Below are 22,528 nucleotides of genomic sequence, written 5' to 3'. Positions count from 1 at the left end.
GTTGCCACATGTTTAAACTGAAATGAAGAAAAAGCTGCTCAGTGAACGCTGGTCACACGCTGGTTAAATCCATGTTGTTCTCCCTCCTGTAACACAAGTAAAGGTCGGGTCTATCACGCTGCTCGCTGTGAAATCAGAAAATGTTTGGCTCAGAGATCCTCTCCTGGGCACGAGCAAGAAACATTCTCAATATACTCAGACATCTCGTCTCTTTGTTGCAGTGATCTCAAACATAACCAGAAACTTCCTCTACAGCTCCAACACACCATGAGGAATGTTATTCTCATGGGTTTTTCTAAAAGCGCTACCGCTATTTTCCATATCACGATTACGGCAAAATGCAATAGAAGAAAAACACGGCAAACAAATTCATTGCAAAACCACAAACCAAGGTAAGATATGTATGTTGTCTGGTGCCCACAGGGAACTTCACACCCCTCGTTCCGCGTGTGTGTGTTTGTGTCGGAAAGCATTCATCACTTTCAGCAGCGATTCCTACCTCCATCATATCTATCAGCCAGAGCAGCCTTTCCTACAGAGCGGGAGGGGAGGTGGAGATTTTTGGGTTGAGGTGGAAGAAAAACACAATTTATCAACTGTCAGTCGAACAGGAAGGCATTGAAACGAGTCCTTGTTCAGTCCCACAAAGTCCAGCAGACCACAGTCAGTTATGACATATGGAATTATGACCTCTCTGCCTCTCTCTCGCGCTCACACACACACACACACACACACACACACTTCCAAACAACCTAGACAGTGAGCCAGTACAGAAAAATAAAACAGCACGTGGAATATTTATCCTAAGCGGAGACTGAAGAGAGCAACCATTTTCTCCTCAAAATATACACATATCTCCACACACACAATATTTACGTCACTAGGAGCCTGATTGTGACTGTGAGTCCAACCTACCCGCGCGGAGCTGAGGGTGGTGTTGGTGAGGAAGCTGGCTGAAGACGAGGTGAGGGTGTCCGGGTACGACACCATGGACGCGGAGTCCGGTTGGAGCGCCGTGGCTCCGGCTGTCACCTGTCGCGCTTTTAGAGCCTGAATCTCCCGTCTCAGCACAAGTCCGTCAAAGTGTTCCAGGTCCTGTGGGGTGACCAGGCCTCGCACCTCCGACAGCAGAGAGAACTGAGGGAGGGACGTACAGAGGACGGGTGAGGGGTCATTTTTATAACAGCTTGACAATACAAGCGCTTTTATCAAGATTAAGATAAATGTATCTCTAAGCAGTTTTTTCACGGCTTTATTCTGTGGATTGGTTTAAATATGCAGGTAGGATGTAAGTTTCGCACTAAATCTGTAAGAAAAATCCGGCCCCACTGATATTCTCAACATTTTCTTTAACAAAAACAAAAGCTGACCCCAAAAGAGGAGGAGATTTGAACAGCACCTCTACATACGATGCACAGCAGCTAGAGAAGCTTTTTATTTTTTTTTAAAAGATGAACTAGACTTCTGTGAGAAAAATCAAAGAGACTTAAGAGCAGGGGATAAAAGGAGAAGTAAACCGAACTGTAAACATCAGCAAGAACCCTGGGCATGAATGTCAGAAGAGCTTAGAAAGCTTCCATTCAAACCTGGCAGCAATCACACAAAGAGGCTCAGAGACAAGAGCCGCACCAGGAAGATTGATCCTCTTCTCATCTTTCCTTTCCCAAACAAGCCGCCACGTCCTTCACCTTTGCGTGCGTGTTGAGCAGCTCGAACAGCGCCACGACCAGCTGCTCCACCCCGACGTGTCCGTCCCGGTACTCCTCCAGGTAGTAGCCCATGGTCTGTCGCTCCGCCTCCGTCAGCAAGTGGCGCGCCTGCTCCTCCAGCATGGCCCGCGACTGGTTCACCAGGCTGGACAGGGTCACCTGTGAGCCCGCCACGCCTTTGTAAAAGCCAGGCTGGAGTAGAAGGACGGAAAAGACAGGATATAGAAGTCATGTCTATTCATTTCATTGTTTCAATGTATTTATAATAGAATAATCCATCCTTTTTCTTGTTTTGTGTCTAGTTGGTGATGGTTTAGAGAAGGAGGAGGGTGGAAGTTGGACTATAATCTCCGTTCATCAACCTTTTTTTTTGCCTTATCAAAAACTGTACAGCTCTCTCATAAAATAATTATATAGTATACAGTAATCCCTCGTTTATCGCGGGGGTTACGTTCCGAAAATGACCCGCGATAAGTGAAATCCGCGAAATAGAAAACTTTTTTTTTTTTTTACAATTAGCAACTATTACATGTAATACAAATACAGTGACTCGCGTGTAGGCCGTTTCACTGCTCTTCAGACTGGGCCGCTGCATCCTGACTGCGCTCTGCAGTGTTCTCTTCTTCTGAAGCCCGCGGTGCAGGTGTGTTTGTTCGGGAGAAGAACATAGTGATAGGCAGCCGTTGTCGCTCTTTTTTCTTCTTTGCAAAAAGATCCTTGTACACCGACATGCCACCATCGATTACGTTGGAGAACTGTAATGAACGGCTCGGGAGTGAGTTTTTAGCGTATCAGAATGCAGAGCACAATGCACCAAAAAAAAAAAAAATGCAATATGAAAATCCGCGAAATAGCGAATCCGCGATAAGTGAACCGCGAAGTGGCGAGGGATCACTGTATAAGCAAAGTATTTTCTCATCCTTTTTAATTCATTTACATTTTACTTTAAAACTACCCTGCTTTCATTCTGATGTGACGGGACAGGAAGGTTGTGAGGAAGAACGTAAGAGAGGAAGGAGATGAGATGGAGAGAGGAGAATAAGGTTAGGCAGGTGTCCGGCCGGGCGTACTCCACCTGCATGGATGGCGATGGTTGATGGAGGAGGAGGAGACAACAGCAGAGTAGGAGGAAGAAGCGACAGATTGAGACAGGTTAGGTAGGACGAACAGAAAAAGAAGTCTTTTCATCCCAAATATATAAATGATGGACCCTCCTTCTGTTCCGATATCGGTGCTTCTTATTAATGCTTTGTGGCACTGACAGCACAGCTTGCAGCAGGGCTGAAACTGTGCTGTTCACACATGTAAGTGGCAGGTTTTTGTCGGTTCCAGCAGTGCCAGCTGGCTTCTCCGCCAGTCAGAAGGACGACACTCTGCCACCTGAGAAACTGCCAATATCACTTCTCCGCTCCACATCTGCTCCTTTTTTCATTCTTTGCCCGTTCCTTTTCTCTTCCAAGTTATCTGCTCGCCAGCACGCGGCTTCTTTGTATTTAAGGGCTTAATCAAAGACGCCACTTCAAAGTCACAGCTTGGGGCTCCGCGTCTGCCTGCGTTTGTACGTGACGGAATCAGGAGGAGTGAATAGGCCCGGCTGCCCCCGTCTCCTTCAGCCGCTCCTTAACACGCGCTCGTCCCTCCACATTGTCAGCCGTAGTCCGTGGTCAGTGTCCCGTGGTCAGTGTCCCGTGGTCTGAGCAGAGCCAACAACTAATGGCCATGGTGAACGCATCCACTTCCCAGCCTGAATCTCAATCAACCCGACCCTGCGCGCCAAAACATTCCTCCCCAGCATCTTCGTCCCGGTTGCTGAGCTCATGGGCTCCGCGGGGGGGTGGGGGTAGGGGGGGGGGGGGGGGGCAGGCACGAGCAGGCAGCCCGTCTCACCATGTCCTGTCGGAGGGCAGATCGACACTTGAGGGAGCTAATGGAATCGCTCGTCATTCAACCGGAGTAGAACACCCCCGTCTGCCGCTAATGAGGTCGTCTCGAGGGGGACATGTTTGAGGACGCATTTACAGTAACACTGACATTTTAAAGTTAATGGATTTGGGGTCGCTGGTTTGTTAGTTGGACCTGATCTGATCTGAGGTAAATCGCTCGCTGGGTTACTTAGATGCCGGATAAAGCTGATTGGCCCCTTATCGATCGCAGTGACCAGCAACAACAACCACTTCAGACATCAAATAAAGAGCAAATCAGATGAAGCCAGATCTGGAAATGTCACATGCCTTATCTCTGCTATTGCTAAAAAAAAAAGAAAAAGGACTATTGTCCTCTTGTTTTGTAGAAACTAATTTTAACTTTGAGGACACAAAAAAAAAACATTCCCAACAAACACTCTGACAACGCTTTGGTAATGTGAAAACACTCAAATATCTCATGCGATTACTCATCCGAAGGTTTCCTACAAAAGATGAAATGTCTTGGTTGCGGTGATGAATAAGCCCACATGGTCGACCAAACATTCTGAGGAACAAGCAGGTGACTATTTCAGTAACTCCTACGACGCAGGTGTTTGTTTACTGGTCTAAATGGATGTGCTGGTGAAAACAGCCAATGGGGAGCTAGTGTTATTTTTACTGATTTTAACGTTGGTTGTATTTATGGCATTTACCGTTATCTTTTCTAATGATCAGCTCCTCGTTGATCTGGGTTACCTGATAACATTAACTCCAGTGATATAAGTTCACCTGAGGGGCAAATAAAGGACTAGAGAGGGAGCGGCCAAAGCTGTTTTGGAAATAACTTTAATTATCTCAAGGCCTTAATCAGTGGATGGAGATGGGTCCGTTGTCATGGAGATAGCTCACTTGCCCAGTCAATGGACGGCTGGAAAAAAGGCAAATGGATGAGGAGGATGTGAAGCATGTATTCATTTGTCACCCTGGCTATCTTTATTGTCATTTTCTTGTTGTTCCGTTTAATACACATTTAAACATTTAGTCGATGTCTGTCCACCCAGCGGGAGGATCCATCCTCAGTTGCTCTTCTAACTTTTTCCTGTAAAAGGTTTAATGAAGGACATTTTTCTTTTCCTATCAGTATCAAGATATACGAAATATGTATGACAAGACAATATTAAAATAGGTTTGACTCTACGCTCTCGATCTTAAAATAAACATGCTTCACATCACCCATCTTTTAAGCACCTCTCCCTCCCGACATGCATCTACAACCTGATTTCATGTGACCAAAGTTCCAAAACAGAAGGATTGACAGCCAACTTTTAGCCACTGAGTAAAACAGACTACGGACAATCGATCCAAAGACAACACACTTCCAGCTGTGTGAGTTTGTGCTCCTTTCTATTAAAAAGAAGAGAGGATTCGTGCTGAACAGAAGATTTTCTTGATTTCTCACATGCCTGCACCCTAAATGTGTTTCCTCTGTTTTTCTCTCAGGGGAGTTTAAGTATCTCTGAAAATAACAAGCAGATAAAGAAAAATCACAGCAAAATGGAGAGGAAAGATCCCCATGCAAAAGATGGATTGCACATGATGAAGGCACAGATATCTTACCTCACACAGCATATTTTAGTATTTAAATCTGAGGCCTACAGAGAGAAGTGTTCATCTGTCATTTCACTCCTTTTTTTGCCCAATACATTAGCTTCTCAACTCCATTACCGCTTCCCAGCTGACACAGGGACATATTTACTGCACCGGCACTCTCCACAATGAAGCTGACGTATACCTGTATTACCTTTGGTGAGTGGGTTTCATCACATTGCAAACTGTAACTCCATCAGATTGCTTGACGAAGACGCTCAAACCAGCGTCAATCTCATTGTGAACACATCCAAACGCTCTTATCTGCAGATCAACCTCATCAAGGGTAGAAACAGTGGTTTCTCATCACTGCAACTTCTGTGTGTGGTGTGCTCAGCGTCATCCATCATTAAAGTCTCTATTAGCATACATTATATATTACATAACGGAACCAATCCACGAGTTTAGATCAGGAATGTCTGCTCTAATTACCTAAGGCTCTTATAGAGCAATCATTTAATTAGAATGGGTTTCGACCCACAAGTGGCAAATTGATTTGCTGGATTTCCTCCTTCATTTATGATTCATATGTGCAGTACAGCTTTAAGCCACGCGAGGGAGCATAAAAAATACGTTGTTCTACTACCTGAAACCTGTTAATGACATTTTAACTCTGTGGCTGTTGTGGATTCTAAATGCAGCTAAATGCATTTATATGGTCTTAGTATTTTACATGTGCATATGTTTCTATAACACACACTAAGGTAGTTTTGCTCAGCTAACGGTTCCTAGAAAAGGCCCAACGTGAATCGGGTTGTGATGGTTTGTGAGGTTTTGACAGAAAGACTGGCTGTAACATAGCGTGCCCTCTCCGCTGCTAATGATTGATGACATTTATTAAACATTGCGATTAAGGTCATTTGTACACGACTGACATGAATCGTTCACTCAATCACAGAGAGGACTGAAACTATAATTGACGGATGAGATGACGTCACACACTGCTGGCATCGTACGCCATTAACCTCTGTTTGCGTTCATGTTATTTCTGACAGAACAGGTTTTAACAGCAGCAGCTTCGTTGCTAAGTTATTTTTTAAATCGAGTCAGTCATACGGTCATGCTAACTTACCTGTGTATTTTAGATGAATACAATAACCCTGTCTCATCTTAGTAACAAGTCTTCTGCTCTGTGTCAATGCCAAGGTGCTACCTGAGTTAACCCACATCTGTGTGCACTCCTGCTAACACACACTTGTTCTTGTTACCAGCTGCGACAGCGACGCTGGTATTGTGCTGAGCTTGTGAGTCTGTCTGTGAGCGTTAAAATGTACTAAATGCATCTGTGAGAGACGTGCGGGATAGTGTGATCCCATCAAGACAGGGTCTCTTAAAGCAATGCTAGTATAGCTTTCACCTCGTGAATGTTTATGTGTCTGTATGTGGCTCCGTCTCTACAACCTACCTGTGTTATTTGAACTACCATCATCAAACTCTGTCTTCATTTTGATCCTCACAGGGTGCCTCTTAAAGTTTTGTGACTAAGACCTGAAGAGGTAAACACCCTATTTGTGGTAGTTTCTGCTAAAGCAGGTGTCTCCAAGACGACACACACACACACACACACACACACACACACACACACACACACACACACACACACACACACACACACAGACTCACAAGATGAAAACCACACAAGTGGGGCTCTAGCAAATGGTAAAAAGCTAATTAGGTTTTTACTGACAAAAGCGATGTTTACCCGCTGTTATTTGCTGTAATACATTTGTTGTGCCTCTAACAGCATCCGTTCGCTCTAGATAAAGGGCATAAATGGGGGCAGAGCAGATCTAATGATCGAGAATTGCTTTTTTGGCCTATCCTTAAATCAATTAGCTTATGGGTCTAGCTTAGCCTTTGGGCATCCATTACGCGATGGAGGGAGGATCGCGGCGGGGGGGGGGTGGTGATACGAATCTACAGCCACCAGCCAAGGGAGCGATGGCAAATGGGAAAATGTATAAAGATGAACAGAGATCGCTTTGCTTGTTCAAACAATCAGCAGCGGACCAATCTATTAGAGATGACTATCTATGCAGAGGATGCGTTGACAGAGTGTGAGGTGAGCAGTGGGAGTGAATTATAACCTTTCAACCCTCTCTCTCTCTCTCTCTCTCTCTCTCTCTCTCTCTCTCTCTCTCTCTCTCTCTCTATGGGTCTCTCTCTCTCTCTCTCTCTCTCTCTCTCTCTCTCTCTCTCTCTCTCCTTATGTGTCTCTCTTTCTCTCACAGGCGCAGTGCAGCCTTACATGTCCGAGTAGCAATTAGGAGCTTTCTTGCACTTTTACGCTGATGCTTTGTGCTTTCTAATAAAGCCCCAGAAAACGTAGATACAAAATGTGGCGTGGAATATGCAGACACACATTGGACCCGTTTCTTGAATATGACAATTGCGGTTAATCCCAAAGATGCTGCAACCCCTGAGGAGCCACAATCATGGAGTGTCTTCATCCATCGTTTCATTTTATTTATTGAAACAGGAATGATTCAAACACAAACTGATGGCACACATTTGGAAGCGCACTACTGTCTAAAATGTGCCTTCATTTATAACAAAAAAGCACAAACCAGGGTAAATAGCCCTGGACTAGAAATAGTCCTAGTCTTCAATTAGAAAGACAAACAATTCCATATATACACTATATATGCTCATGAAACATACAAGCAATAGCACATTCCACCCGAGTTATGGATTATCTGAAACAGCAACAAGTTTCCTACGAGGCCATTTAAAAAAGACCATAAAATGTATTTAAAGCAGGAAGTGAATCTCAGGTAATGACATTTTACAGCTTGGCAAAAGTCCATAAACACAGAAAGTAGTTTTACCAAGCTCTAAAGGCACCCTGGGGACAACTCAAAGAATCCAATTTGCAGATCAAGTGCTATATTTGCCGGTATGAAAGGTTAAAAAGCTTAAGATATAAGCGGGTAGTCTGCCTAACAATGTTTTGGCATATACAGCCACTCATGCTTTTCTCTCCTCTGGTGCAGAGAAGACTATCAATATGAAATGCAATGAGTGAGTGCATGAGCTCACATTTATTACACACCGAATTCTGTGTGATGTGCAGAATCCAGTTTTTAAGTACTCATCAAGCTACATGCTCGTTAATTACATCACCATTGCACATTTTTCTCTTTGGCCTCAAATGGAATGCATTTATGTGTATCTTTTTTTAAAAGCCCAGTTTTGGCCTTAGCCTTTTTAACAGACTATCAACATATGACCAAGAGAATTTCTTTACATGTAGCTTCTAATGTTTAGGGATCTACGGACTAGTAAGGGACAACTGCCTGAGAGGGAGAATAACAGCAGGTCACATATTTGGTATCTTATCTTATTTTAGCTGTATGACTGGACTCAGAGGTGGCAACACACAGATGAGTCTGTCATCAGCGCGCATATGGTATTAGCTGGATCGTTTTTATTAAAAAAGAAAATATGAAAAAGGCTTAAATAGATCCAAGTGGGAAACCTTTGTTTACTATAAGTGATTTGATGATGTCATTAGGGGCTGCTATAGCGCCTGATCTAATCTCTGATGGAGATTCACTCAGACTATCGAATACTGTTTTAATTTGCAGAGCCGGAATACTAATAAAACAATTACCATGTTCCTGTTTGGAAAAAGGACGGTAATCATTCAAGTCAGAAAGGTTTCCAGGTACTAGGTTTGGAGTTATAAGACAAACTTAAAAACAGAAGCAGGAGGCCTTTCAAATATCTCTGCAGCCATTTCTCTTAGAAGTAAGGTCAATCTAACCCGGGCCAGAAGATGTTGACGTAGTCCCAATAGAGCTTTGTTAACTTGGTGCTGGAGATAGAACCAGCTGAAATAACGTCAGCAATATCAGTTCTACCATTTCTTCCACTTTGAACATTAAGGATTCAACTAACTTCCAGTCGTCTTCCAGATTAGTATTATTTTTAATGGTTAAACAGCAGTCTAATTTCGAGGATTTTCTTAATAAATACTTTAATATTTATTTCTTTAGGTATATGATTCAATTTAGCAAATGCATCTGTAACGAGTCCAATACAAAGGGTTGTTGTTTTCTTTGCTTTGGCTCAGACAGCATCTGTTTTTGTAACGAAATAGGAAATATATTGATTAAGCCGAGGGTTGTCTTTACCATTTATCCTAAATCGTTTAGGTTGTGTTTATCACATGCAACCACAGAAGAGGATTTCAAATAGCCCCCAGCTAGATCAACATCAGTTACCCACCCACCCTTTTCACCAGTCCTGTGTAGTCTGCATACATACAGTAAGTAGCAGTGTGTGCTGCCTTCATGTGATGTCTACATACAATCACCTACCCAGAAGACATTTAGTCATCCACATAAAAAGTGTATATAGGAAGAGCAAATGGTACATATACTCTTTTAAAAATGGGTATGCAATTTTCGAGCACAGGCCTGAAAAAAAGGGTTGTGTACAAGAGGTTAAGATTCACATGCATAAAGGCGGCACGTGTAGATTCCCACTACTTAGCACCGCGGTGTAGAATGTAAGGCTGACAATCTGTATCTGGAAGATCAAAAGAGCCCATCAAACAACATGCATTTCTATCAAGGTCAGATTATCGGACGCAGGATGCACAGCGTGGTTCAAACAGCATGATACCAGACCAACAACAGCTTATGTGTGGATATTCCTCGTAATACCAGTCGGCATCTAAATAAATACAATGACAATGATGAGAGCTTTACCTCGGAGGGACCATAGAGGACAAACGCAGGTACGAGCTGCTGGTTTAAAGAGACAATGCAACACCTGGAGAGAGGAGGACCGGACACTGCTGTGCTACTGACCAACCATCAACTGAACAAAGGTGTTTGTTTGTTTTTTTGCAGCTGTAAGAGCCCTGAGATCCAAACTATGCAAGTTACTTTTTTATTTAAGTAAAACAAGAACATTTTCAAATCCAACACGGAGGCTTCAAGCTGTTGCATTCAACATGTTTGTCCTAGTTTCTTTTCTAACCTGTAGCAAGCACGATTGACATTCCAATATTTATACATAACTGATGCGAGAAAATGATTTGAAGTCCAAGTCCAAATAAACTCTCCTGTTTGCTCATATAAACTCTAAAAAACATTTTTGGTTTTGCAAAATAGGATAACAGTTGTATGCCTTCCCTAAATATTCATCCTGTAGCATCCAAATGTCATCACTTCAGCTTTCGTATCCTATTGGCCAAAATCATGTTGTCAGGCCTCAGTGATTTTTGACCACTAAAATCTAGTCGGACCAATTTGAAGATGTTTCCTCAACAATCTGATGCACTAACTACAATTAGTAACTCCACTGGTATCGGCCATTGCTGGCGTGGAGGCATAAAAGGGGCAAAAGGTGGGTTTAATCCTTTGAGCATCCAATATTGGCCTCCTTGATGATCCCACAGGGCAGACAAAGGTGCCCTGGTTGGAGGCATTACAACCTTTCTGGCTAAAGGATAAATGTATCTCTTTAAAACGGAAAATGCATCACTTGGCTGAACACCTCTTAGTATTATTATGTGCACTGCTCGGCTTTGCTGGAAATTGGAGAAATAAGGACTGGGCAGTGAAGCAGGGTTACTATTAATATTCCTACAATGTTTCTTTGACAGCTGCAAAGGAGACGACTGGAGAAAATCTAACAAATGTGGGCAGTGAAATTAAAGATAAGGGTCTCTTTTGAATCTCACAATTAGGTCTTCCCCTGCTCTCCCCTCATTGACTATTTTCTAATTTAACTGTCAGTGTCATTTCTTGCACCTGATGAGACTTGTGTTAGGTCTCGCTTTTAAACCTGCGTGGATTGCATGCGTAGGGCTGCACACTCGTTGTAGATTAGTCGCGTAATTGTTGTTTTGGTCTGAAGTGAACAAAGTTTTCAACGGCTTGGGAAACCTTTACCAGACCTTGGTTTTAAAGTCAACTGTGCAACTAAGCAAGAAAAACACTTCAACAAAGATAGTACAGATCCCACTTAGGGTGCTAACATTTTAAAAATGTTGCTAAGTTTGCAAAAGGACAAGGAGAACAAATAGAAAACCCGTGTTTCCTCTCTTCAATGTTTTATTTTTTATTTTTTAAGTGTCATCTAGTCCAGTCCACAGTCCCACCTCACTGCTCTACACAGCTTTGTCATCAGAAGACGTTATTTCTCTGCACATACAAGAGATGGATGACAGAGGCAAGTTTAAAGGACAAAGGCCTTTAAAGATGAAAGAAACCAAGGGGCCACACATTCCCTACGCTGACCGGCTGCAACGGAGCAGAACACACACAAACACACAACCAGTTGCACTGTAGTGTCGATGGTATTTGCTGTTATGTTGCTGATATTCATCTGAAGAGAGCATCTTTGGTGATAGAGGCCAAACTGTGTGTGTCGTTTGGCTATGAGTTACTTTTAAAACCTCTTTGCACACAAATCTGGAGAGAATGTGTTAGTCTTTCATCCAAAATACCTTCTCCATCCAGCATGTGACTCTCTCCCTCTCGGTTCTACGCTGCTGTAGGAGAACATGTCCATCGGAGCTTCTATAATGAAAAGTGTGCCCTCCCTGACCCCTTTGAATCACAGTTAAAGTCAACAGCAAAGTTAGCAGAAGAACAAGGTAAAGTTAAAGGGATAGTTGTAGTGGCTTGTATGTGGTATTCAGCCATAGTCGTCTACTTTATTTTAGGCAGCTGAAATTAACTAGAAAATATTTTCTTTGAGTTGCTTTGCTGTCAGATGCCACCTTTAAATTGGGAACTGAAGCCATTATCTGCGCTCTCTTCACAAGTTGTTGTTTACTGGTGCTTCGATCTGGTAGTGTGTTTGAGCTATTGTGTGACTTTAGTTTTTAAAGGTTTAGATCTGACTGACAGAATGACACTAACTAACCAACTAATTGGGGAGGCGGAGTATCCACTTCGGAGTTCTGTGAGGAGAGATTCTAGCTGTGAAGTCTTGTGAGGTCTGACAGCGAGGTGCCACACAAAACATTCTACAAACAAAACAAACAGTCCCATTCAGTAACTAATCGTCACTTGTCACGTCTGTTTTCTAGGTCAGTGGTGGTGTGAACAGACCAATAGATTCTGGTTGTCCTGAGAGAAACACACAATAACGTCAGCGTTTGGTGTGTGCGCGCACACACCCACACACACACACACACACACAAAGGGGAAATGAGTCAGACTTTGTGCGAACCTTTGTGGATCTCACCTTTCCTGCTGCAGAGGCTCCTTTGTCCATCGAGAAGCTGCAGGGAAGCAGAACAAGAGGAGAAATTACCTCTGCTCTGCTAATACATGCACTGATACAAACAGGCAGAACATGAAAAGATCTACAGGAGTGCACACGCGAGTGAGAATCCCTCTCTCTCTCAATGACACACACACGCATGCAGAAAGGCTTTTTAAACATCAGGACTGACGGCTTTTCATCTCTTAGAATACATTTCTAGGTAAGCGCAAATGCTCGCTACGACAGATTTCTTCGTCACAGCTGCCATGTTTTCTTAAGAGATGTCGAGGAAATGCTGCACACCAGGGTTTTTTTTCCCTTCCATGAATTGTGAAACCTACACGTCCTCCAGGCAGGCTTTTAAATAAGAGCACAAACATCAAAATAAATGTCACGAACACACACCGACGCACTCTCTCTGCAAACATAAGTCTTTTGAAATGTGTGCGTCATGTTTTCAGGACCACATCCCTGCGCACGTTAAATATCAGTGCAAGTCTTTACATCCTCACGTACCCAGCGAGTAAACTCAAAGCAGTGCCTTGAAGGAAAGAAAAAACTAAATGAACTTTTAAAATAGACAAAAATACTGCAGTTCCACATGCAATGGAACTCAAGAGTTGTTTTGGGATTCAAATGAGTCATCCAGTCCATTCTCTAATTCTTCAATTGTCTCCTCCTCGGCTGCTCTCTTTGTACTGCCAGATAACGGATAGTCCAATGAAAAGATACTAAATGAAAAACCGTGTGCAGCACTGATTAAAAGTCCAATCCAAAATGTTAAATAAATGAAAGGAATAATAGTTTTTCATGTAGCTTTATGTTCACATAGTAAACACACTTATTAGTTAATAAAACATTTATTTAGGGCACCCAGTGTTTCAACTTTTTTGACTGCCTCAGTGTACATATTACAATATGTTCCCCTTCTAGTTTATTTAACAGATGAAATGGAAATTCAACAAGAAAAAAACCTGCCGTTGTTTTAAAGTCTTAATGTTCCTGTCGAGAGAAGGCTGGTTTAAACAAACGAAAAAACATACAGAGAACAAGCATCTGTCTCTCCGCGTTGCATCGGCAAGAAACGCCTGAATCCCTCAGGCAGAACAGGGAGAATGTCAAGCACACGTCATAGCCTCCGTTTGTTTGGAGACAGGGAGGAAAGCGCCTCCACAGCCGTCGGGCTGTCAGTCGGTGGGTTAACGAACTGATGAGAAAGTGAGTCTGGCATTTACATCAGACTTTAATATGGTTGTTAGGGGATCACATGTATTGCAGGTAATGAGCTGCAGACGAGTTGTTCAGGTGTGGCATTTTTGAAAAGAGCGCATTCTTTTTCAACAGAGCTAACAAAAAGGAAGAGGATTTAATTTTTCTTCTGCTGAACCACGCAAGTTCAATTCTTTCTTGCATGGTTTAGAAAGGAATACATCTTCAGTGGTTTTGTCAGCGTGCAGTGAGTTTGGCGGTCAAACAAGTTGAGCCGCGTAGTGTGTGCGTCAAACTTACTATTGTTCATGAGCTTTTGAGTTTTAATTATGTGTCCCTTTGGATTTTTTAATCAAACCACCCACATTATTTAGCTTTCTATTCATTTGGTTTCATGTGCGTACTTTTTAGCAGAGTTTAAGGCCAATAATGAATAGTCAAGACATTTTTAATGATTTTCATTCGTATAAATGTAAATCACCGTTGTTGCTCATACGTTACTAATCAATAATTACAATTACAACAATACCGTGTGTGTTTTTAGGGCTTGGACCAACTCACCCCGCCATGCTGCTATCGGCGGAGCTCTCTCCGATCTGCGAGCTGGCGATCCACTTGGTCTCGCCCACCACCGTCCTGGCGTGCGGCAGGCGGCCCACGTCTTTCACCGTCATCATCAGGTGCTGCGACGACTTCAGGACCCTCACGGCTTCGTCGTGCGGGACGCTCAGAAAGCTGCGGCCGTTCACCTCCAAGATCTGGTCGCCCACCTGCGGGGGGGGGAGCGAGCACAGAGGCATGGCGGGGAGGACTGAGCCGGGCGGTAAGGGTGGAGCAGGCAGGGACTGCCGCCCGCAAAAAGGTTCACAGGTAAAAGGTCAGAGACGGAGTTGGTGGAGGTGTGAGAAGACATTTGATGGTGTCAGAGTGTGATAAGCAGGTTGTAGGTTTCTTGTTAAAAGTCATGGCAGCAGAGCAGAAGGACACAAATAATTAGGCCACACAAGGAATAAAGAATTCTCCGCTCGCTGACAGGTTTAAGAGCACGACTGTTCAATATTGGATGTAATATATGTAATTTCCCATTCTGAGCCTGGGGGCAGCAGGAGGATGACGATGTCCATACTAATCCGTACCTGCTATAACTAGCTGACGTTTGGTGCTTTTACCTGGAGTCTCCAGATGCATCAGGGACCCTCGTCTGAGAGGCTGATTCCCCGTCTCCACCTCAAACAGCACGTTCTCCACGTGTTGGACTTGTGTCCGCCTCCCTTGGCCTTATCTCACGTAAAAATCATGAATGAGGTTTATTGTGTTTTCTCGGGGAAAAACACAGGGAACTTTCTGTACTCAACTTTTCACTGTGCCTGAAAAATAGCTGGCAATTACGGTCAACTTGAATAAAAATATTTTTTGTCATATTTGCTCAAAGCGCCATTATATCCTGAGAGTAGTAAATGAGATGGATAGTTTGTGAAAAAGAACAGGTTCTTCTTGCTCTTTTTAGTGCTCCAATCACAGTCAAGGAGTCTCTAACGTGGCATTCAATTACTGCTGGAGAAGCTCGTGGTTGATCAAATATGATGCAACGTTATTTTAAGTTACCAACTGTAACTTTACAGTCACTATAGTAAAACAGCACAACCTTTTCTGGCATTTAGACTTGATATTGTGTTAAGTATTTTATCACCCAATGTCTGTTTTTTGCCCTATTCCCACTTAATTCTTGTCAGCCAACCAAGCCTCACAAATAAAGCAAACAAGATTAAAGACATTGCGAATCTTGGATGTTTTCCAACAACCCAACAACAATACGTCCGTCATTGCTGAAGCACTGCAGCAGAGGCCATTCTTCACATAAACCTTTACCATTATCTGCTTCTGCAAAGGCCCAATTTCATAATACAGTTGTTTTATTGCTAACCAGCAGCACAGCAAACACTTCAGTCAGGCTGATCTGAAGACTCAGGGAAGTGGGACAGATTTGAAGACAGATTACAAGCTGTTAGTTCCAGCTGTTTGCCTTACAAAAAGGCAGAAAAAAGAGTCAATAAGCGGCTTCTTATGGACTTCATACAGTGTTTGACAACACTAGAGCTCAGTTTATTGTGAGCTCAGAGCGATTTATCTCAGATTCACTTGTATTGGACGAAGCCTCAGAGCACACAAGGCTTTGAAACGTGTGAGGACAAAAGAAACAAACACACCACACCAATTTTCTTCTCTCAATTCGTACCACTATGAAAAAAATGATAAACATTACCACATAATACTCTTCAATTTCCAATAGTTGGCAAAGTATCCAGTAATAGACAGTTGTCTGAAAACCATTTTCAATGAACACACGAGCCCCGTCATCTAATACCAGCACTCAGAACTGAGCTCAGTTGCATCTCGTTTCCATTGATCATACTGCACATCTCCAACAAAAGGCTTTTTCCCCCTCAGACGCTTTGACTTGCTACAGCAGGAAAGCACTGGTGTTACTGACATCAACAAAGGCACTGCTGCACGTGCAAAAGTGACGATATCAGTTTACGAATACCGTTACAAGTAGTGGTCTTGAATAACCCTTGTACTTAAAGTACATAACGTATTAGCCTCGCAATATACTTACGGTACCTATTGTGCAGAATGACTCTTTAAAAAAAAAAAAAAGATATAATACATATAATTATCATCGGATTGTAACCATTGGCAAATGAATACGTAAGCATGACGAAGGGTGATCTCATTTAAATAATATTTGTAATAAAGCTTTCACCAGTAATAGAATATAATAATGCGTGAGCTATTTTGTGGGCCCCCTAGTATAACGTCTCACGCTTATGAACGCTGCCGCGAGGAGACATGAAGAGGACTATGACTGAACTTCAGAGGAGCCGTCAGGAAGGACGGGGTCCTGCAGGGAGTCGCCCTGGAAGACTCCTAAAACGGACAATTCTCTGATGCACAACAACATATATCATTGCTGCTTCACAGTCATGATGTCCAAAGAACTGTTGTCACATTAAGAAAATAATCAAATCCTGATGTGGTTTTAGGACCAAATCTGCTTGAATGGCTTGAATACAACAGCGCCATCATTAATGTTAGTAACACCTGTGCTCTTCCTGCTATGACGAGTCAAAAGGACTGCTTTCAAAAGCAGGCTTATTAGTTGCTATGGTGACAGTGGGGGTGATGTGCAACATGGCCTGTGGTCAGGAATCAAAGCTGGGATGCAGCATTCACACACAAACCAACACAGCCAGTCATTTTATTCTTTACTCTATGGGCCCTCCTCAGACTGATCTTTGTGGATAAAACAACATACATACTGATGTATGTGATATTTACTGTATCGTTGATGCTGCAATTCCACACTATACTATTGCCTGCAGTGCTGCGTCAGTCGTGTGGTTCGTTAAAGCACCGCTGTCTGTCAGCGCCAGCTAATCACGTCACATTATTAGCACTTGTTGTATTTGGCACAAGATTGGAACTTTGATTCTGACTCGAATAACACGCTGATTGAGTTTTATCACCCGCCGGAGCTCCTTAAAAAAACACATTGTTAATTACAGCACCAATAAACTGTCAAGAATGTCTTCAATGTTAAAATCGGTTCGGAACAGATTGATTGACAGATTGGAAAATCAACCCCTTTACTCACTGGTGTTCTGATGCAAAACACTAACAACCACTTCTTTCCTCTCCCCTCGATGATTCTGCTTTTTCCTCAGTATACTTCTATTTGACGGTAGATGGACCCTGTTCTGAGCCACAAGCAGTTCATTTGTTTGTGATTAATCTCTCTGTCACATCAGAGCCACATTGCTGCATTCTAGGTAATTAAACAAACAATGGCAATGATGATTAACACTGGAACAAATGCTGCTGGTGCAACATAGACTGTATATAAGATTGTCAAGAACTGAAAACCATAATGTGCCTGAAGATTTAGTTCTATTCCGAGTCATTTTCACAGAGTTTGTTGCAGGCTACCTTAATCCTGCAAACAATTTTAGCAATGCAATAGTAACAGTAACCTTTACACCCATATTGTACATAAACTAGGTAACCATAAGGTGACAGTTTATGAGTTAGTGTAAATCCACACAGCCCTCTAGCCCCTCAAACCCAGTGTAACGGCATCTGCTCTATTTTCCTTCTGCGATCAGAGCAGTCGCCACCTGACGGCCATTAAAGAGAACGTAAAGTAAAAGCACCACTTTTCCAACGCAGGTGTTGCTGCTTGGTGAGAAGTGATCTGCCAAAAAACCTTTAAATCTTCTAAATATGAGCCCTCCATGTCGTCTTCCATATGCCTCCGTGGCTGAGAACTCCCCAGGGACCCGGCAGGAGGAAGAGTGTGTGTGCAGGAAGGTTTATCTGCTTCCATAGTGACTCGATGGTTTAATCCATCAAAGAAAGTAGAAGTAAACACGCTGCCATCCCCCTGGTGGTGTCCTGATTATCATATGTGAGGGTTTTAGAGCCCCAGCCACACTCACTGGAACATGTTCCTTCATTACAACAAGCACACACACACTTAACTTAAAAATAACTGACTCACCAAACGTATATTGCTCCACATCCCAAAAACACACACATCCACTCTTGTGTTTTTCTTGTGGAAGAACCGTTGAAATGATGAGAGGGATTTCAGAGGGAAGGCAAACAATATAACAACAATATAAATATCACAGTGGCCCTTGAGAACCTACTGTAAGCAATCGTAAAATATATTGCATTCATGAGTATGGTACCAACAGACGGACAAAGACTGTCACTGGGCGAAGTCATGAAAACTTTAAGGGATGACTGGATGCTGCTTCTTGACTTCATGCATCGCCGTGATATTAAAATTCTTTATTTGACTGAAGTAAAGGAAAACACTAAGCCTTTCAAACTTATTTTCCACTTCATCTAAATGCAAAGGAAGAAATCATAGCTAGAGCTAGTTTGGTGACTTAAAATCATTTGAGGCCATTATTCTGAAAACCAACGATGCATGAAATGCACATTCCTTTTCGCAGCACTTTCACAATGTTGGTCGAAAGTGCTCTTTTCCCCAAATCTACATTCTTAACTTATTTCAGAGTAACGTTTGCGTAGCATCCACATTGATTCACAAAGGCTACTTTCATTAATTACACTGAGCGTGACCGATCAGACATCTTGATGATGCAATGGCAGAATCATCATATGGCCTCTGCTACTTAATCTGCAATGACAGCGCAAATCAACTAACAAATTGTCAGGAAAGAGATTGAACGAAAAGATACACAACCTCATCATTTTCCCTCTGCTTCCAAAAAATCTTTAAAATAAGTGGTAAGTGATGAATTATATCCACTGGCCTCTTCTGCTCACACTCATTGCTCCCAAAAACATATAATGAATATATACATATACATATACACACACACACACACATATATATATATTTTTTTTCTGACTCCTTATAAGCTGCCTTTTCTTTCTGTTTTAGGGTTTAACTTTTTGATCTCCTACGGCTAAATATTGTCTCCATCACCTAGATGGATGAATGAGATACTTTAAAGATTTTTAATATCGATGAAAGATAAGAACGTCCTACTCCATGTGTTCCATAAATCATCTTTCTTAGTATTGCATGAATGTCATTGTGTCTTTGCAATGATAGATTGTGGTGTTCCCTTTGAGTCGTCGTACTTTCAGGTTTGATCAGGACTATTGTCAGATTCACCTGACATTATCAGAACTATGTGATGGATAGATATATTTGCAATGCAATGTTTTCCTTTTTTCAACACAACGGGAAAGGAAACAAGGCAGTGCAGTATTAAATATCCTAAAAATATAATAATATAATATACAATTATTCGAATAAACTTCTTTTATTAAAATGCCTTTTCATCATGAACCATGGTTATGGTAAACAATGGCTGGACAACCTGTATCTCTACATAATATAAGCTTTCATTTTGTAATGTCTTCTAAAACGCATGAGGGTCAGGCACATTGTCACGTGACATGCAAATAAAGACATTATCACCCGACCAGATGTCGTCAAGGGCCGAGTTTTATCGGCGGCTGGGTGCCTCGTCCTCGTAGTCAAGGACATCCGTTGGCACAATACTAAACCCACGAGAACTTGTCTCTCCAAGCAGTTTGGAATGTGTCTCTAGCGATTACGTCGCGATCACATTTGCATTTAGAGCTGCTGAATAATCCAAGACATGTTTCTTTCTAGAAAAAAATCCAACTCCGTCTCTTTGAGCTTCACCTCTCGTTCTTCGGCCGTCCTGATATTTCCTCCCATGGAAATACTCCCATACTGATATGTTTTACCTCAAATGTGCATAACTTGCTATGAATTTGACCTGATGAGGCGGAACTTTTTCCATGATGAAAAGGGACGAGCACAGGACGTGCGCCAACGTCCAGACAACACATTACCCTCAGTTTGAGACCTTCATCGGACATGATTCAACTTTAATTGGACCCATTAGCTTCATTACCTTCCAACTCATTCATTGATTTATTCCGCCATTAGCAGTCTCGAGCACCTTTCATTATACAGGATTATTGCTCCTGTTTAATTTCCTTGTCTCGGGTCTTTCCTCGAACATCTTCTGTCCTCCTGCGACTTCCCCTCTAGCTCACCTTCTCTATGTTTGTCACACTCGCTCCTCAGGTTACCTGAGTCCTCCCCATTACCTCAATGTCCTCCCCTCTGTCCTCGTCCAAACTGACTTCTGAGGAGCAGTCGTCCATCATCGGGGATTCTAAATCACTGGTCGTGGTGCATTTTGGTCACGTCCCATCTGATCAAAGCAAACTTCACAAGTTCCGGAGGTTCAGTTCCTCCTCGTGGAGCAGAGTGCAGCAGTGGGAGAGGAAGCTGGTCATTTTTAAACTGGGTAACACACTCCTCAAAGTCACTCAGCCACTTTTCAAACTAACAAATGGTATGACGTGTTGTATTATTATAAACCCGGTTGACCTTTACTATTCAAATGAAATCACTCACATTTCACTTCATTAGCTAATTGGGGGAGGCGCTGGATTAATATTCCTTAAATAACCTGGTTTAACATTGTAATTATTAAAGGCAGACTGAGGAGCAACGCAACCGGGCTTCACGTTAGTCTTTTAACTCATTGCTTGTCAACTCGGGGTCCCAATCACTCAGGAGGTAGAAAGTTTGGGACAACAAAGGAAAATCTACAGGGAAACCTGAGTGTACAAGCCTGTCTGAGCACACTAACAAACGACTGCGTCAGAGAATCCCTCCGCCAAACACTGACGCGTTAGGATGCATCATGCAGTCCCCGGGCACCGATCAGCGTGACATGTGGGCCCATGTGCATGGAGACCGGCGGGAACTCTTTATGCTGCTCGTGTTGTCACGTTTTATAAAAGGAGCACATGCTGGCAGAAAGACGGATCCTCGCAAGAACACAATCATCGTAAGAGCCAGAGTCTGATGAGCTACATTCAAAAACTGTTTTTTACCATAAAACAACAACAAAGTTCTTTAATTTGTGCCTGTAGTCGAAATGCAACATCTCCAAACACTGAATTGGTGTATTTTTATCGTATGGTTCGCAGTTGGTTGGTGAGTCCATCGCTTTATTTCACACTGAAATACCTCAACCTCAATTATTGGATGGATTGAAACTTTATTTATTGAAACTTTTTATTATTGTAAGTATCTGAAAATATGAATGGCTGGTTTAATACGGGCTTTGCTAAGCAAATTGAAGGGAAAACTTGTGGATTTGTCGATCCTCTGACTTTAAATATGAAACACCTTTTGGAGAGACTGCCAAAGCTGTAGTTTATGACAAATTAAGTGGTGAACGTCAGCATGTTAGCATGCTTACATTAGCCTGTAGCTCAGATCCCCCTGTTCTTTAGATACGAGCACATTGCATGGCTGTAGACTTTGATTTTTATAGAATTTACAATGCAAGTCATGTGTCCAAAACGTCCTATTTAAATAGTGATTATCTAGTCAATGACTTGCTTTCTGCGGATTAGCTGATTTATCGACCAAATAACCATTCCAGCTAATAGATAAGGCCAATGTTATTCTGGAAAGGAAATTATGAGAGGAAAGCAATTGTCAATATAAAAGATAGTGTGCATCATTTTCAATGCCTCACAGGGAAGTCAGCACATTATGCAGACAAAACTCAAGACTATTCAATACCTTGAAATGAGATACAGCCTGATATCTTTTGAAGAGTTGCATGGACCAAGCTATACCGCCACGTAGTTCATGCATCCCTGCTCTTTGTTCATGGAGACTTGTCGGGCTGCTCACCCAAAAGTTTCCTGAAATGAGCACAATACCTCAGAGGAATGCTTTTCTACACCGACAATTATTAGACAGAGACAGAGACAGGTGGTTGAACACTGAAATAGTGCAGAGGAAGTCTGACTAACCATGCTCACCTCTCAAAATGTTCAAAAAAGCTCATGGTGGCAAATTAAGTCTGATTTAATAATTTAAGCCTGACTGAAACATTAGAGGACACTCCACTAAAGAGTTTTAGTGTCTTAGACTAAACTAATTGGATCACAGACGAGTATGCTGACTACCTGCTTTGACTTGTAATCCAGTTAAACATTTATTTCTCAGATCATTTAAAGCTTTGGCATTGACGTTCAGAACATCATTCTAATTCATGTTGCCTTCTTTTCTCACTGGCCAATTAAGCTTTACAGTCTAGGAAAATCATCCCAAGATTATAAAGAATAAACACAGCTAAGTTAAGATTTTACTAAAAATAACTTGGATGTATTCAATGGAAAAACCGCAACATGATTAGAAACGGAACAAAGTGGAATACA

At 42.3% G+C, this 22,528-nt stretch overlaps 1 protein-coding gene across 4 annotated transcripts in view; it reads right to left on the bottom strand.

Moving 5' to 3' along the window:
* whrna (whirlin a) overlaps positions 1–22,528 on the bottom strand; it is a 91,669-nt gene that overhangs the window by 11,295 nt on the left and 57,846 nt on the right. For 2 of the 4 annotated variants that reach the window (XM_040196919.2, XM_040196920.2), the window contains exons 4-7: positions 14,261–14,469; positions 12,470–12,506; positions 1,689–1,901; positions 916–1,137 (exon numbers count right to left, since the gene is read on the bottom strand). In XM_040196919.2, coding sequence (XP_040052853.1) covers positions 916–1,137; positions 1,689–1,901; positions 12,470–12,506; positions 14,261–14,469 — 681 coding nt within the window. Of the gene's footprint in view, positions 1–915; positions 1,138–1,688; positions 1,902–12,469; positions 12,507–14,260; positions 14,545–22,528 lie in introns of all 4 variants that reach the window. The other 2 variants (XM_078088211.1, XM_078088212.1) reach the window with 1 other exon arrangement.

This window comes from Gasterosteus aculeatus, chromosome 14 (genome assembly GCF_964276395.1).
Source record: "Gasterosteus aculeatus chromosome 14, fGasAcu3.hap1.1, whole genome shotgun sequence".
NCBI classification, from domain to species: domain Eukaryota; kingdom Metazoa; phylum Chordata; class Actinopteri; order Perciformes; family Gasterosteidae; genus Gasterosteus; species Gasterosteus aculeatus.
The sequence above is the reverse complement of the archived record's forward strand: the minus strand, read 5'-3'. Positions and strand labels throughout refer to the sequence as shown.